General features: G+C 33.2%; 1 protein-coding gene across 1 annotated transcript; it reads right to left on the bottom strand.

The window, feature by feature from the left end:
- Positions 1-158: 158 nt before the first annotated feature.
- LOC122522806 (syntaxin-17) lies at positions 159-2,654 on the bottom strand. The gene is made up of 5 exons (XM_043644075.1): positions 2,233-2,654; positions 1,961-2,156; positions 1,662-1,873; positions 1,369-1,585; positions 159-1,246 (listed from the first exon to the last, which is right to left on the bottom strand). Exons 1-5 carry the CDS (start codon positions 2,362-2,364, stop codon positions 1,098-1,100), a joined length of 906 nt encoding a protein of 301 aa, XP_043500010.1. The 5' UTR covers positions 2,365-2,654; the 3' UTR covers positions 159-1,097.
- Between the last annotated feature and the right edge of the window lie 10,733 nt (positions 2,655-13,387).

The raw sequence follows: 13,387 nt of genomic DNA, 5'->3' as shown, positions 1-13,387 counted from the left end.
GACACGTGGAAAAGGCATAAAACCGACGCTAAGTTTTTAAAAACTGCTAACGAATATTGTCGGTTATCAAACAACACGAATTCCTAGAAAAAAGATTGCGAACATTTTTATAATTTTTGTTTCGCAGGTATATATAACTCATTTAAGTACGCGGTAAGTAGATCGCATATTAATTCATATTTATAGTGATCATTTTTACAAAATAACCTTCATTTGAAGATTAGGCTATTCAGATACTTACAAATCTTTACAAAATTAATTAAACACAATACATACGTATATATAATGCATTTTCGTTTGCAAAAAATTATAAACCCTAAAACATTTTAGGAACAACCTACAAAAGTGATTGAAAATTAGAAAAATTTATAATACCAATTAATAATAAATACAAACGAGAAATAATATATACTCAGTCCAAATAAAGCTACTTTAATACAAAAATTAATTCTAATTCAAATCATTGAGGGTTAATAATTTTTTGCATAATTTAGTTCATTCATATTTGTGACGTAAAATAATAATTTGTTTAATACAAGCAACATTTCTGTGATCGAACATTCACGTTAGAGATATATTATTTATAATACTTTATAAAGCATTTTATTAATTAGCAAAATTTTCAATATGTTATCAAAGTACGAGCTATCTATCTGAATATTTTTATATTCAAGCTGTAGAAGCTATTTGTTGTAATTTGAGATCCAACAAGAATATATGAAACACGTTTAACATGTTTCAAGAAAGCAACAGAACTGAAAATTCCTTATCGTGATAACTAAGTGTAATTAGTACTCGGAAGCTTCTTATTAAATCATGATATTAAAGTATTGAATATCATTGGTCTAAACTAGACCTACATACACATACATATTCCATGTCATATTACAAAGATAATGTCTTGTTATTTTTCACATAATATTCTTAATAGTTTGTTATTTATTTTATTAGAAAACTAATAAAAAAGTAGATCATTGGTCAGCAGATTGAAAGTATTCTGTTTCATTTAAAACAGTACACACTGATATCTCAGAAAGCAATTAAATAACATTGCAAACTTTAGTATCTTTCGATTTATGATCAAGTTCTTCCTGATGTCACAAATCTTTATCGTTTTTATTCAATTTTTCAGGAAGAGACAAAGATTTTTTAACGCTTTGTTGCTCTGGAATTGAACTGTATGACTTTCTACGTACAATCTCTCCTGAAATTTGTTTTCTCTTTAAAATGGAACCGCCAGTAAATCCTGTAATTAGTTTATTTATTGAGTCCAAGAAAAAATTATAATATTTATTTCTACATTGTCTTATTAGAAAGTTCTTGTAGAAGTCACATTAAAAACAGAATTGAAAAGTTATTAAAACTTACCTAAAATACCACAACCAAGAGCAGTTAAACCACCAATTTTTAGACCTGCAAGTAACCCTATTGGTCCCCCAACGCAAGTTCCTATAATTGCTCCCGCTAAGGGATAAGTTACTGCTTTGTATCTTGATGCTGTTACTAGAAACTTTGCACCCTCATTCACATTACTTTGTGTCTCTTCAACATTAGTTTCTATGCGCGTCGCAGATTCTTTTTGGTCCTTGTATCAAAAAAATTATGATTGATTCAAACTATACAATATCAAGTAAAGCTTTAAATAAGCGTACAGTTCTTACATGTACTATTTTGTTGAAATCAGTAAAAAGTTGATGTAATTGATAAATATCATCCTGTAGGTCGGTCCAGGTATGCAAACATGCTTGCTGTCGATCCAAATCCTCATGTTCTTCATGCAATTGGATATCATGATCTCTAAATACATCCTGTGCATCCTTATTTTCTTCTTTGGGTGAAGATGGACCCGATATCGGTAAGTCCAATTGTAAAACTACGATCATTGAATTTACACACCAATTTTAAACATAGAATTTCAACCAATGTAATAAGTCACCATTAGTATCATAAAATACTTTACCCAAGTACTCCTCAATTGCATTCATCATACTAGATCTTGCAGTCGCTGTAAGTTTATCGAATTCATTAATATCACTATCGAGAACTTGAGCTCGAAGAGTATCCATCTGATATAATAGTTCCTTTAATTGTTTTACAATTCTAGAAACATTAATATGCTCTTTGCGTACTTTTTCCCAATCTTGTTGAGATTCATACTATAAATAAAAGTTTATTATTTTTGGTGCAATTATTATTCCAAGGATCATGCAATATTATTTTTAAGTAACTTACTTTTTTAATATTATTCTTATGACGTTTTAATAAATTCACATGGTGTGGTATAGCAACATTAAAATTGTTGATTTGAATTTCCAAACGTTTAATCGGTTGCTTGATAACAAGATTCTCCATTGAAATTGACATTTTATAAGAATTTTAGATGAATTGATTACCTTCGTAATTTATTTACATAATAAACGAATTTTTATTAAACACACACATTACTACGTCATTGTACACTTTTTAAGTTAATCTTTGAAGTATTTTTTACTGACTTTTATTTTCGATACGTTATCTTATATGAACAATATTGCCACACTACGTGCTAAATTTAGATACCGTATTTTTATTATATTATTTGGTGAAAACAACCGATCAGCTGTTCACTATGAGTAATCACAAAGAACTAAGAGTTCTGTCATTAAGTATGGAAGAATTATAGAAGTTCCATTCATGTGAATTTGCGATAGCAAGATTTTGTCGTTAGTTGACCCAACACGCTCATAGATGACGCCAGTTGTACTAAAATCGAAAGAGAAAGCACATTAAAAAGTAGCACCAATTACGAACACCAAAGATTATTAAAAATTCATATAATATAATTTGTCCTAAGATAGATTGAGATAGATATATAAAATAATTATTTTTTTTATGTCATTGAACATAAAATTATATATAAATGAATATATTTATATATATTTTATTGTAGATATATTATAAATGTATACGTTGATATATCACAATGTACAATAATGAAGCAATAATATAGTACGCTTTTAGGGATCTATTACTTTGTGGTTAAAAACACAATACATTTCAAATGTAATTTAGGATAGTCGTTAAATTTATAATTTCATATAAAATCGGTAGAAGTTTCCATAATGAAAAACCAATTGCAAGTGAATAGGCCCTGGCCTGCCGATGACGTTTAATCGAGTCTTCACCCTCTCTCTTTCTCTCTTTTTTCCTCTTTTTCTCTCTCATTCTTGTCTACCTCTCGAGTTCTTTATTTCTATACTTCTTCCGTTTCTCTCGAATTCTCTGGTTTCCATTAGTCTTCATATGTCACAAACACGTTTACGCGTGCAAACACACGTCCGTTCGTTTAGTTACGCCTCTTCACGTGATTCTTTTATTTTCAACGTTATTCATAATATTGCGGGTAACTTCGGCTCTTTTACCCCTTCACCTTTCGTCACCGATCCGATTGACGATGATCACCCTAAACCTGCTTCGTGTCACTACCTTTTTTCTTTTTATGATCCATATTTTTATACTCCAACAACTCTAATACGATTTAATAGCGATTTTGAAAACATTCAATGATTCCTTTTTTGTTTTTAATAATTTATTTTATTCTCTTTTACCTGTTAACAAAATTAATTTACGTTTCTTTTCGTTTATAATTATTTTGCTAGATTGATATTATGATCAATAATTAATAATGCAGAAATAGAATCCTTAAAGGTTATACATAATTCATTTCCTGTATCCCAAACCAGTATTAATTAATATCTCTACGTAATAATTTGCTCGACAGTTCGGAAACTCAAATTTCAAGTTCCTCCAGCTACATTTAGGTATAAATTTCAAAGTGGTGTTATCTTGTAATAAAGCAACTCGTATTATGAGTATATACACCTATACACAGCTTTATTTGAAATCGAGGCAGCAAATGTTTCTATTTCTATTTACATGGCCCTGTTGGTTTAATTGTTTGTACTTCGTTGAAAGTAATATTATTTTAGATCGTTGAGGATAATATGCTAGAATCGCTATTAAATGTTTAGTAATATGGAAACAACTGTTTGTATCAAACCACTTTCAGAGAATACTCGATAATTTATTAGCATTATCATATGTACTTTATTTTTACTTGCAAATAAAATATTTTGTATATATTTTTTAGACTTACGTTCAATTTAAATACTAAATACAAAATATATATAAAGTACTGTAAATATTGCTAGAAATGGAAACAAATATTTTTGATATATAAAATAATATTCATATAAACACGTGTGAGATCGTTGTATTGAATTTAGGTAAAAATATTTATTTTCAAAGAATATTTTTCTTCTTTTTATTTTTTGTTTGGTATTGGATTATTCCTATTCGTTGGACATATTTCACAGTAATGGATATTTTTCGCTCATCATCGACGTATCTACGTAAAAACGATTTTCAAGGAGAAAACGATTCCGTCGTACGAGACGTACATACGTGCTGATATTTACTATCATACACATATATGTACATATGTGTACGTATTTATATATATAACAGAAAACTGATAGATGCCTATAGAATATCGCGCTTATGTGTATCGGCGTATGACAATATTTTATGCAGAGTTATTGATACGTCGCTGGAAAGAAGCGATATTGTTATGCACATTTTAAACCCTCGTAATGCGACGCATTCGACAGAGATTCTTTGCTTATAGACACACATATACATATATATATATATATAGTTATACGGATGTTATGTCTGATAGTTTCGTTCCTCCTCAAATATATGATAGGTATGTCTCCTATCCGAATAATAATCCCAGTATTTTCATCTTCGATAGAAAAAGATGAAATACACTTTACCATTTGACGAGAGAATTAAGAATTATTTGAATACTTGTAATCAAATGTATTTGATATATAGGTATATATATTTTACAGACGTCGAAGTCAGTTCTTTCTTCTCGATAGGAAATTGATATTTTTTTACCTATTCAAATCGAACATCTTAAAGATATTAAAAAATACCATCTGTCGAGTACGTCAGCATTTATTTTAATATCCGTTAGAAATATAAAATAAAAAATATAATAAGATTTTTTTTTTGTTTCACAGAATAATTTCATTTCTATTAAATGCAATATAATATTTTCCTTTATCGCTCAGCTTATCTCATTTTATTTGATTATTTTAATACTTTTATTTATTATATGTATTGTGTGTACGTACGTATATTACAAAGTATAGTAATCAAGGTTCCGTAGAAATTCTTTATCTCTCTCCTTCTCTCTCAACAACGATTCTCTTTATCTGCAGTCCTGATTAATGTACCTTACGAATACACGTTACCGAAGAAGTGTATACAGTTGTGTATATATATATTTCAACGGACAATGCTCTCTCCGTTTGTTCTCTCAGTTCCAGAGCTTATCACGTCTTTTAACACTTTCTTCCTATTCTTTCTCAGAAGAAACAAATGGATTGTTAAATCGTACGACGGAAACGATTAGTATGTCGTTGAAGAATCGTACCGATCGTGCAACACTGATACGTTTCTTTATTTTCCCATTTGTTTTTCTTTTTTCTTTCTTAGAAGTTTATAGGGTGTATCCAGGAAAAAGCGCAGATAACTTCGCAAATTTATTTTCTTTTTAACTGTACCGGAAACAAAACAATAGGAATTTATCCTATCAACGGAATCAGTAATGTATCAAGCTTTTACGAATGTTTATTATAAATGTGTTTGATATAGTTTTCGTTAGTTTTTTTATTTTTTACTAAAGTAAGTGCATAAGTAAACCCTTAAATGCAGAATTTTTAAAAGTGTAAAGTTACCCTTTCCTGCACACTGCTGTTGCAACTAAGTTACAAAATTCCATATTCAAAATTTCCAAGGTGGAGGGTTACAATATTCTGTGCATTATACTGTGCCATGCACTAGTGCCATGGCAGGTGTGTATGTACTAAAATCTTATGTGCAACAGTATATCTCACGTGTTACTAATCTCGTTACACATTTAATTGAAAATAATTTTTTCTATTATGATACAAAACTTTTTCATTTTAAACGATCTACAGAACTATTACATTGAGAGATAAGCTGTAGGAATAAGCAAAGATATTAACGTAGAAGTTATTCACGTATATAATCGAGCTAAATAGTAGCTCGCGTTAGCTCGGAATCGAATGGCCGTATGATCGGTGACTGTATCAATTAATTCTCCCGGTGTCGCAGTAATCACGGCATCATCCGAGTGTTACATCGATGATAACTGGTATATGCTGCCCATCAGCCAGTGTATTCCCCGAAAATTCCTCGTTTAAACAGCGCGATCTACCTATTGCAATAATTCATCGGACGATTCACCCTATCCATAATCAATGATCGTACACGATAGGTGGTTACACTGTGACCATTTAAAATCACTATATTTATGTACATTAACTAATGTAAAAGCATTACAGATGGAATCTAAAGGGACCAAAGAACGATATTAATTAATGGGGGTTTATGAAACATTAAAGTTACAAATCGGACATATTTAAATGTTTACGATCGTATCATTTACGTTGCAATCGATAATAATTACCAATTAGTTCGAGAAAGATATTTCTTGCATAGATATTACGTGTTTGTATTTAACATCGTAATGATTCGAAAATAATTTAGTTTCTTTATCAAACTACTCTGTCTCTGTCTCTCTCTCTCTCTGGTGTCTTTGGAGAAGATTGTATCGAGTAAATAGTAGAATCGAGGGTTAAATTTTCGAGAGTTGGTGCGGGTAGTCTAGCAGTTACGATTGGGGTAATAGTAGATAGAAGTATAGATATCTCGAAGGTTCGATTATACGTTGTATCTATCTAAATGTATGTACCCATAATGAAATATACCAGATCCCATGAGTCCTATAACTATAACATACGTTGTTATTGAACTTAAAATGAAATGCATAATTTCTTTGAACATGAACGATAAATAAAGGTATAAGGATCATTAGTAGATACATGGAAACATTTATCTCGATCATAAATTAATTTTGAAAATTAATAAAACAGCGTAGAAAAATTCTAAGGGATTAATTTTGTTTGATATAAATTAATAATCGAATGGTAATAAATATACACGATAGCATACAAAGTACGATCAGGTAGCTTACTATCATAGATGTACGAGTAGACGTAGGTTTAATCATAAACATAGTCAAAGTGTCGTAGAACGCTAATGTCGTTCCCAAAGCTGATACTAATGGTATAGCGATACCAATGAAGGTACCTAGTCGGTACGTGCTTAACGGTAAGTATTAATTATGTCTATGACATAAAGCCTTGAATGTGCGTGCGTGTTCGTATAACCGATGCATTACATTTCGCATGCGCTCCTATTACCAGCGAAGTTTCGTATATTCGATGTTTGTTGACATTCCAAGTTTCCCGGAGGATTATTGAACTTGTGGGACATCCTGGATCATGCCAGACGAGGGATTCACATTATTAATGTGAACTTTGAAACTATTCTCTCCCTCTCTCTCTCTCTCTTGCTACAATATTCCCCCTCGTAATAATTTTTTCCCTTCAAACTCCTATCTCTCATCATTCAGAGTTAGATTCCATTTCTAAAGTCATTCGATTGAATTGATAAAGATTAATTTATCTCAACAATGATACTCATGGATTATAAAAAAATTTGATCGCACAAACATAAAACGTTCATCTATTGATCGTTCTTGAGCAAAAGTTGTATAGTTTTTTTAGAGACTATCATTCAAATGCAAAGTGTCACTCGTTGCTGTAGACTGATGTTCTTTTGCGAAAGAACAAAAAATTCCCAAAGGAGCCTTCCGATCGAAGAGTAAGAAAGTAAAAAGGGTGGGAGGTCATTGGGGGTGTAAGTATAGTCGAAAGCGTGAGTAGAAGGATAGGGGAAGGTATTTCTTAGGGAGGAAGGAAAATTCTGGGAAAGGGGGTTATACGGTCCTGGCCAGTTTGTGAAATTATTTTCTTTGTTCGCGGAGAAAGTTTTATCCAATATCCAAGGGGCAACATCTGGAAGAAAACGAGCTACACGCAAAGAGCAGAGCAGAGTAGAACGGAGTGTCTTTCTATGGGGCTTTCGGAAAATGTTCAATCGAAAGGAGTAGAGAGAGAGGGAAGGAAGATAGTATGGGAGAGAAAGGAAGAAAGAGAAATGAAAGTGACCGACTGGTAAGCTGCATTTCTCCCATTGGATTTTAATTGAATCTTGGGATAGGAAACGACGCACAATCCTCCAAGCATATCACACAACTATCTTCTTCCAAAAGTTGAACTCGCTTAGAAAGTGGATTCGGGAATTCCATTAACGCTCGATAATTAGCAGAAACGGTCGAGGAAATGGAAGCTTCCTGTAGAGAGTCACAATAATCGCCATCTCTCTCTCTCTCTTTCTCTCTCTCATTGTGATCATTACTTTTCGACTAATCTAACCACGATATGCTGTTCGGTTGTACTTGGATTATCTTGGGATAAGGTTGATGCTATTTTATGTAATTGTTTTAACATTAGGTAAAAATATAAAAGGCTTTACATTTACTTTACGTTCATTGTATACTACCTTTATCTCGTTTTGTTTCTAACATGCTAAGGAATAAAAAAACAAAAAATTCATTTTAATTAAATTGTTAAATAACGTTTAAAAAGTATAATTTGTTACTTATACGATTCTTATGCAAATTACAATCTAAATCTGACATAGATAATTTAAAGTTCTTTTGAGAAAATATTAATTGAAGATAATTAAGGTAGACGAGATATAAGGTTGGATAAAAAGAAGATAAATTAAAAGGTTAATGTGATAATAAATGAGGGTGAGAATAATTACCTGCCTTATTCTATTCAAATAGCTCTTTCATATTACGCACATCCGTAATAAATATTAATCAAACTTTTTTTTTTTCTCAATTGACACATATTAACCTAGATAAATTCTTACCAGTCGAGTCTTTTCGAGTGCGAACAAATAATACAAAAATCATATAAAATAAATATTGACAATATACCATCGACCAAGAAGACCATTGTCCTAATTACCGACACACAATTATATTCGATGTAATCGAGACGGGGTTAAACATCGAAATGACTAAATGACCTGGGTACTATATAATTATTGGAAAGGTAATCCCGTTGATATTTCAACCACAAGGGTTCGACGTTTCCAATGACAAGGAAGGATATTAGCTTCGTTTCTCTTCGATACGATATTTATTCCATTCCTAATGACAGATCGTCTGTCGTTTACACGCTGTGTCGTATACGCGGAACATGGTCGACCTAGATAAAGCCGCAAAATTGTCAGCTCTACCCGTTGGGAAAAGAGTCGATTTATGGTTTGATTAAAAAAGTTAACCGACCTTTTCCTGATGGCTTTGATGTGAATGCAAGGGTCGATTCGTTTGATTTCGATACTCGATAATCGTTTTCCCTAGTACACACGGACTAAGTTATAAAGGCTTATGTACACCCACATACATGCATACGCGTACACACACACACGCATACATGCATGCATGCATGCATATGTATACATGTCCTCGTTTTATCTCCTTTATTTTTCTTTCTATTTTTTATTTCCTCCCCCTCTTTTTTTCTTTTTTTTTAACGCTCGTAATTAAAAGACGCACGACCAATCGTTTTATTCTCGTTACTCGTCGTCGGCCGAATTAACGGCGTGAAATTCATCGTCCGCTGGGATTAGCGGTGCGTCGAATGCTCGTTGAACGATCGTTATTTTCTATCAGGTAATTTAAAAGTCGCTATAACTTTTTTTTTCCTTCTCCTCTTCTATTTTTCTTTTCTGCAGTAAATTAATATATGCATGTATATATGCACATTAGGGTGGTCTTAATTTTTATGCTTTGCCTTTTAATTTTTTTTCAATTTTATTTTATACCTTTCACTAATATTATAATAAATAAAAATCAAATTAAAGTCTTTAGTTTGTATTTCAAATACAAGGAACACAAAGTTGCATACCTCGGTGCATTTCTCATATATTTGTTAATTTATATTTTTAATAATATCTATTTTCATATGTACACCCTAGTGTACATATATATATGTGTGTATGTGTGTCATTCTATTCGTAAGGAAGGTTTGTCCGTGACCCGCAATAACATTGTCATCGTACACATATGCATTTCTATATATATATATAGTGGTTTATATGTTAGACCGCGTTAATACTTGGATATATGTCTCAACCCTCTTTGCCCTTTCGGACGGAGCTGACAACCCCAAGGCACCAAACACAATAGCATTTCACCTCGGCTCGTATATCGCCGAAAGCGAAGCTTCATTCGTGGTTTATTAGTTCTTGTACCTTTATACCCTTTATAGAAGAGAATCGGCCGTTCCTCTTCGTAAACTTTCGGCGTTTTCCGAAGGAAGAAGATAAAACAAGATATAGTATCTAAAGATGATATTTTTTTTCTTTTCTCTTTTGTTTCTAATAAAAAAAGAAGAAAAAATGTATCTCATTCCACCTAACGAGGAAATTCCATGAACGTAGTAGAATATTACGTAGAAGAAAGACATATCCACGAAATTTTCTTCTATAGGGTTACGAACTTGTGTGAACAAAAGTATGAAAGGAAAGAATGAGTGAGATAGAAAGAGATCGAATGAGGGATAAAAAGAAAGAGAGAGGGAATGAGAGGGAGAGAGAGAGGGAGAGAGAGATGGTGATAGAGAGATAGGAGGAGGGAGAATTCAATCAGCCGAATCGATGGCTCTCTACGACGCTATTGCCGTCAGAGATCAACTCCGTATATTCACTACCTGTCAAATTTTACCACCGGCAGCGTACTCGCAATTACATACTGGAAATCGATTGGAAAGTGGTTTTCCCATGTCACCGTACGTGCGGGACGCGAATCCCCTATCTACATACGTGGATATGTGTGTGCATGTGTATCTCAACTTGGTTCAACTATATACCCATCCCCCCCCCACCGTTCCTACTTTTTTTGTAGATGCGTTGTATGCATGTATCGGATAGCCGACAAAAATTCTGCCCTATTTTCTATTATTTTATATATACTTACAGATTTTTTCCACAAATTATATTCGTGCGTTTTATTCGAATCTTCGAGAGTACGAGAGCCTGATTATTACTTTGAGAATTTCTCATTATCGAATCGATTTCTATTTCGTTATTTGGTAATTATTTTTTCCTCTTTTGTTTTTGTATTAGGAAACGAACGTAGAATGTATCTTTAACAAAAGAAAATAACAATCTCTGTATTGAAATCGTTAAAAATGGATGATAAAATCAGATTTAGAAAAGGGGTAATATAACCTTCGTATCGAATCGAGACGAAGTACCGGAAGACGAGAGCAATCTTTTCGTTAATCGCAGCCAGCTTGCTTTTGAGTATTATACACGTTTGTATAGGTATATGTTTGTGCATGTTGCGCCGCTGCGAGTCGTAAAACTTTAGGAAAAGGAACGCGGAATGCGTGGTACAAGAGGGAGAGAGAACGAGCTTCCTTTCATGGGCGCTACATTTAGCAGACTCTAAACTGCAAGTTTACATCGAAGTTTTTATAGTTTTGCGGATGAAGCGAACGCTCATAAACAATGTTTTTACTATACTGCGATCGTTAGGATCGTTATGTGCAAGTGGTAAGTACCTATTCTCGGACAATTCGATCGAGTTACATCGGATCTAAAGATTAGAGATCTTAAAAAGTTTATTAAGAAATCGTTCACGAAACATCTAAACATTTTTCAACGGTACTTTCATGTATTTCCTAAAAGAAAAAAGTATAATTTCATCAAATTTACGGGAAAACGAAAGACCACTTTCGTTTCTTACGATAGCAACTCGTGTATTACACGTACACCTATCTTTCCTTATATATGTTATATTTTTTATTTTGTCTTTTCTTTAGTAGAATATATTTTGTCTTATAATATCATAGAAGGAGTAGTACCTTCTCTCGCATCGTATGATACGATAAGCGAGGGTAAGTGGCGTTCTTGGTAGAGAAGCTTGGAAATTAATTCCGTAGAAGAACCCCTTCGTTGGTTCGGCCATCTTCTCTCTCTCTCTCTCTCTCTCTCACCCTCCCTGTCGTTCTTCGCAAACACAGGGAGGGATGGTCCAACGGATATAGCTTTGGCCAAACTAACCTAACCCAATGCAAAGCACCCACCAGCACCAACCACCACCACCACCACCACGTTGTCCCTCTCACCTTGTGCAAGGCACAGTCCGCGTCTATCTAGAGTTGCCACGAACCGCCAGGAACGAGATATCAGCTGGGGAACAATTCCAATCAATTTGAGGCGGATGTATGCGTTACCCCTTCCGGCCGGCCGCGAACCAAGCGATATGCCGTGAGAGTATAACCAGGGAACAAGGAAGGTATACGTACCCTATATAATCGACCACGAATTGCGATGCCTTCGAAACAATCGGATTTGTCCTCGTTCGCGCAAGGTTCGCTTGTTCGGTTAACAATTTCAATCTCCATAGAGATATCGAGCTATCAACGTTGAGTGATAGAGAGAAAGAGAGAGAGAAGAAGGGAAAGGGACGACCTAAAATCGAAAATCGACCAAGAATTAATAACCTGAGAAATTCAAGGTTAAATTCTCCGATTATTACTCTGCTATTTCCCTTTCTCCCTCTTTCTGAATACTTTCAATTTTTTCAAAATATATCCTACATTTCCGATACCCAGGAAAAATAATAAATTTGAATCTTAAAGTAGGCTAATTAAGATAATATGAAGTAATCAAGAATGATGTTAAGTGGAAAATGAATCGAACTATCTCTTGATTAATTAATTCGCACAAGTTAATTTCACTCATTTTGCAGTTTCTTATAATATAAAATATCTTGCAAGAATGTTTCTATATAATATTTTTTTGTCCATCCACACCATATATGTATACTTAAAAGTATTTATATTTCTTATTTCGTTTATAGACAGTAGCAAAGTATACGTATACGTATACTCTAGTGAAATCTTTAAGAGACACGTCTTTATTTGAAAAGAACGTTTGTAGGTTCCCAAAGCCTTCTCTCTCCTCTTTGTGAGTTTTCTTTTGGTTCGAGGTCGTGGTAGAATTTACAAATATACGAGTAGGAACCGATGAGAAGAAAGGATTACGGGACAACAGGGAAAAGAGAAAAGGGTAGACGAACTCGAAGGAATTGGTAAATAGTGGGAAAAGAAAAAAAGGAAAAAAACAAGTGGGGTATAAAAGGCGAGCGAAGGTTTAAATAATCAATCGAATACGTGAGTTTCTTTGGTGTATGGGTGGTATTGGAGACCAGTAGGTTGGATTGACCCTTCTACGTTTTATTCGAATGTTTGCGAATCCTTCGTCTTTTTCATTCCCTTTTCCTTATAACCCGTGCACCTTCTTCCCTTTCTTTGTCCAC

The sequence above is a fragment of the Polistes fuscatus genome, unplaced genomic scaffold, assembly GCF_010416935.1.
Source record: "Polistes fuscatus isolate 324 unplaced genomic scaffold, CU_Pfus_HIC Scaffold6, whole genome shotgun sequence".
Classification (NCBI taxonomy): Eukaryota; Metazoa; Arthropoda; class Insecta; order Hymenoptera; family Vespidae; genus Polistes; species Polistes fuscatus.
Note: the sequence above shows the minus strand (reverse complement) of the source record. Positions and strands in the feature narration are given on the sequence as shown.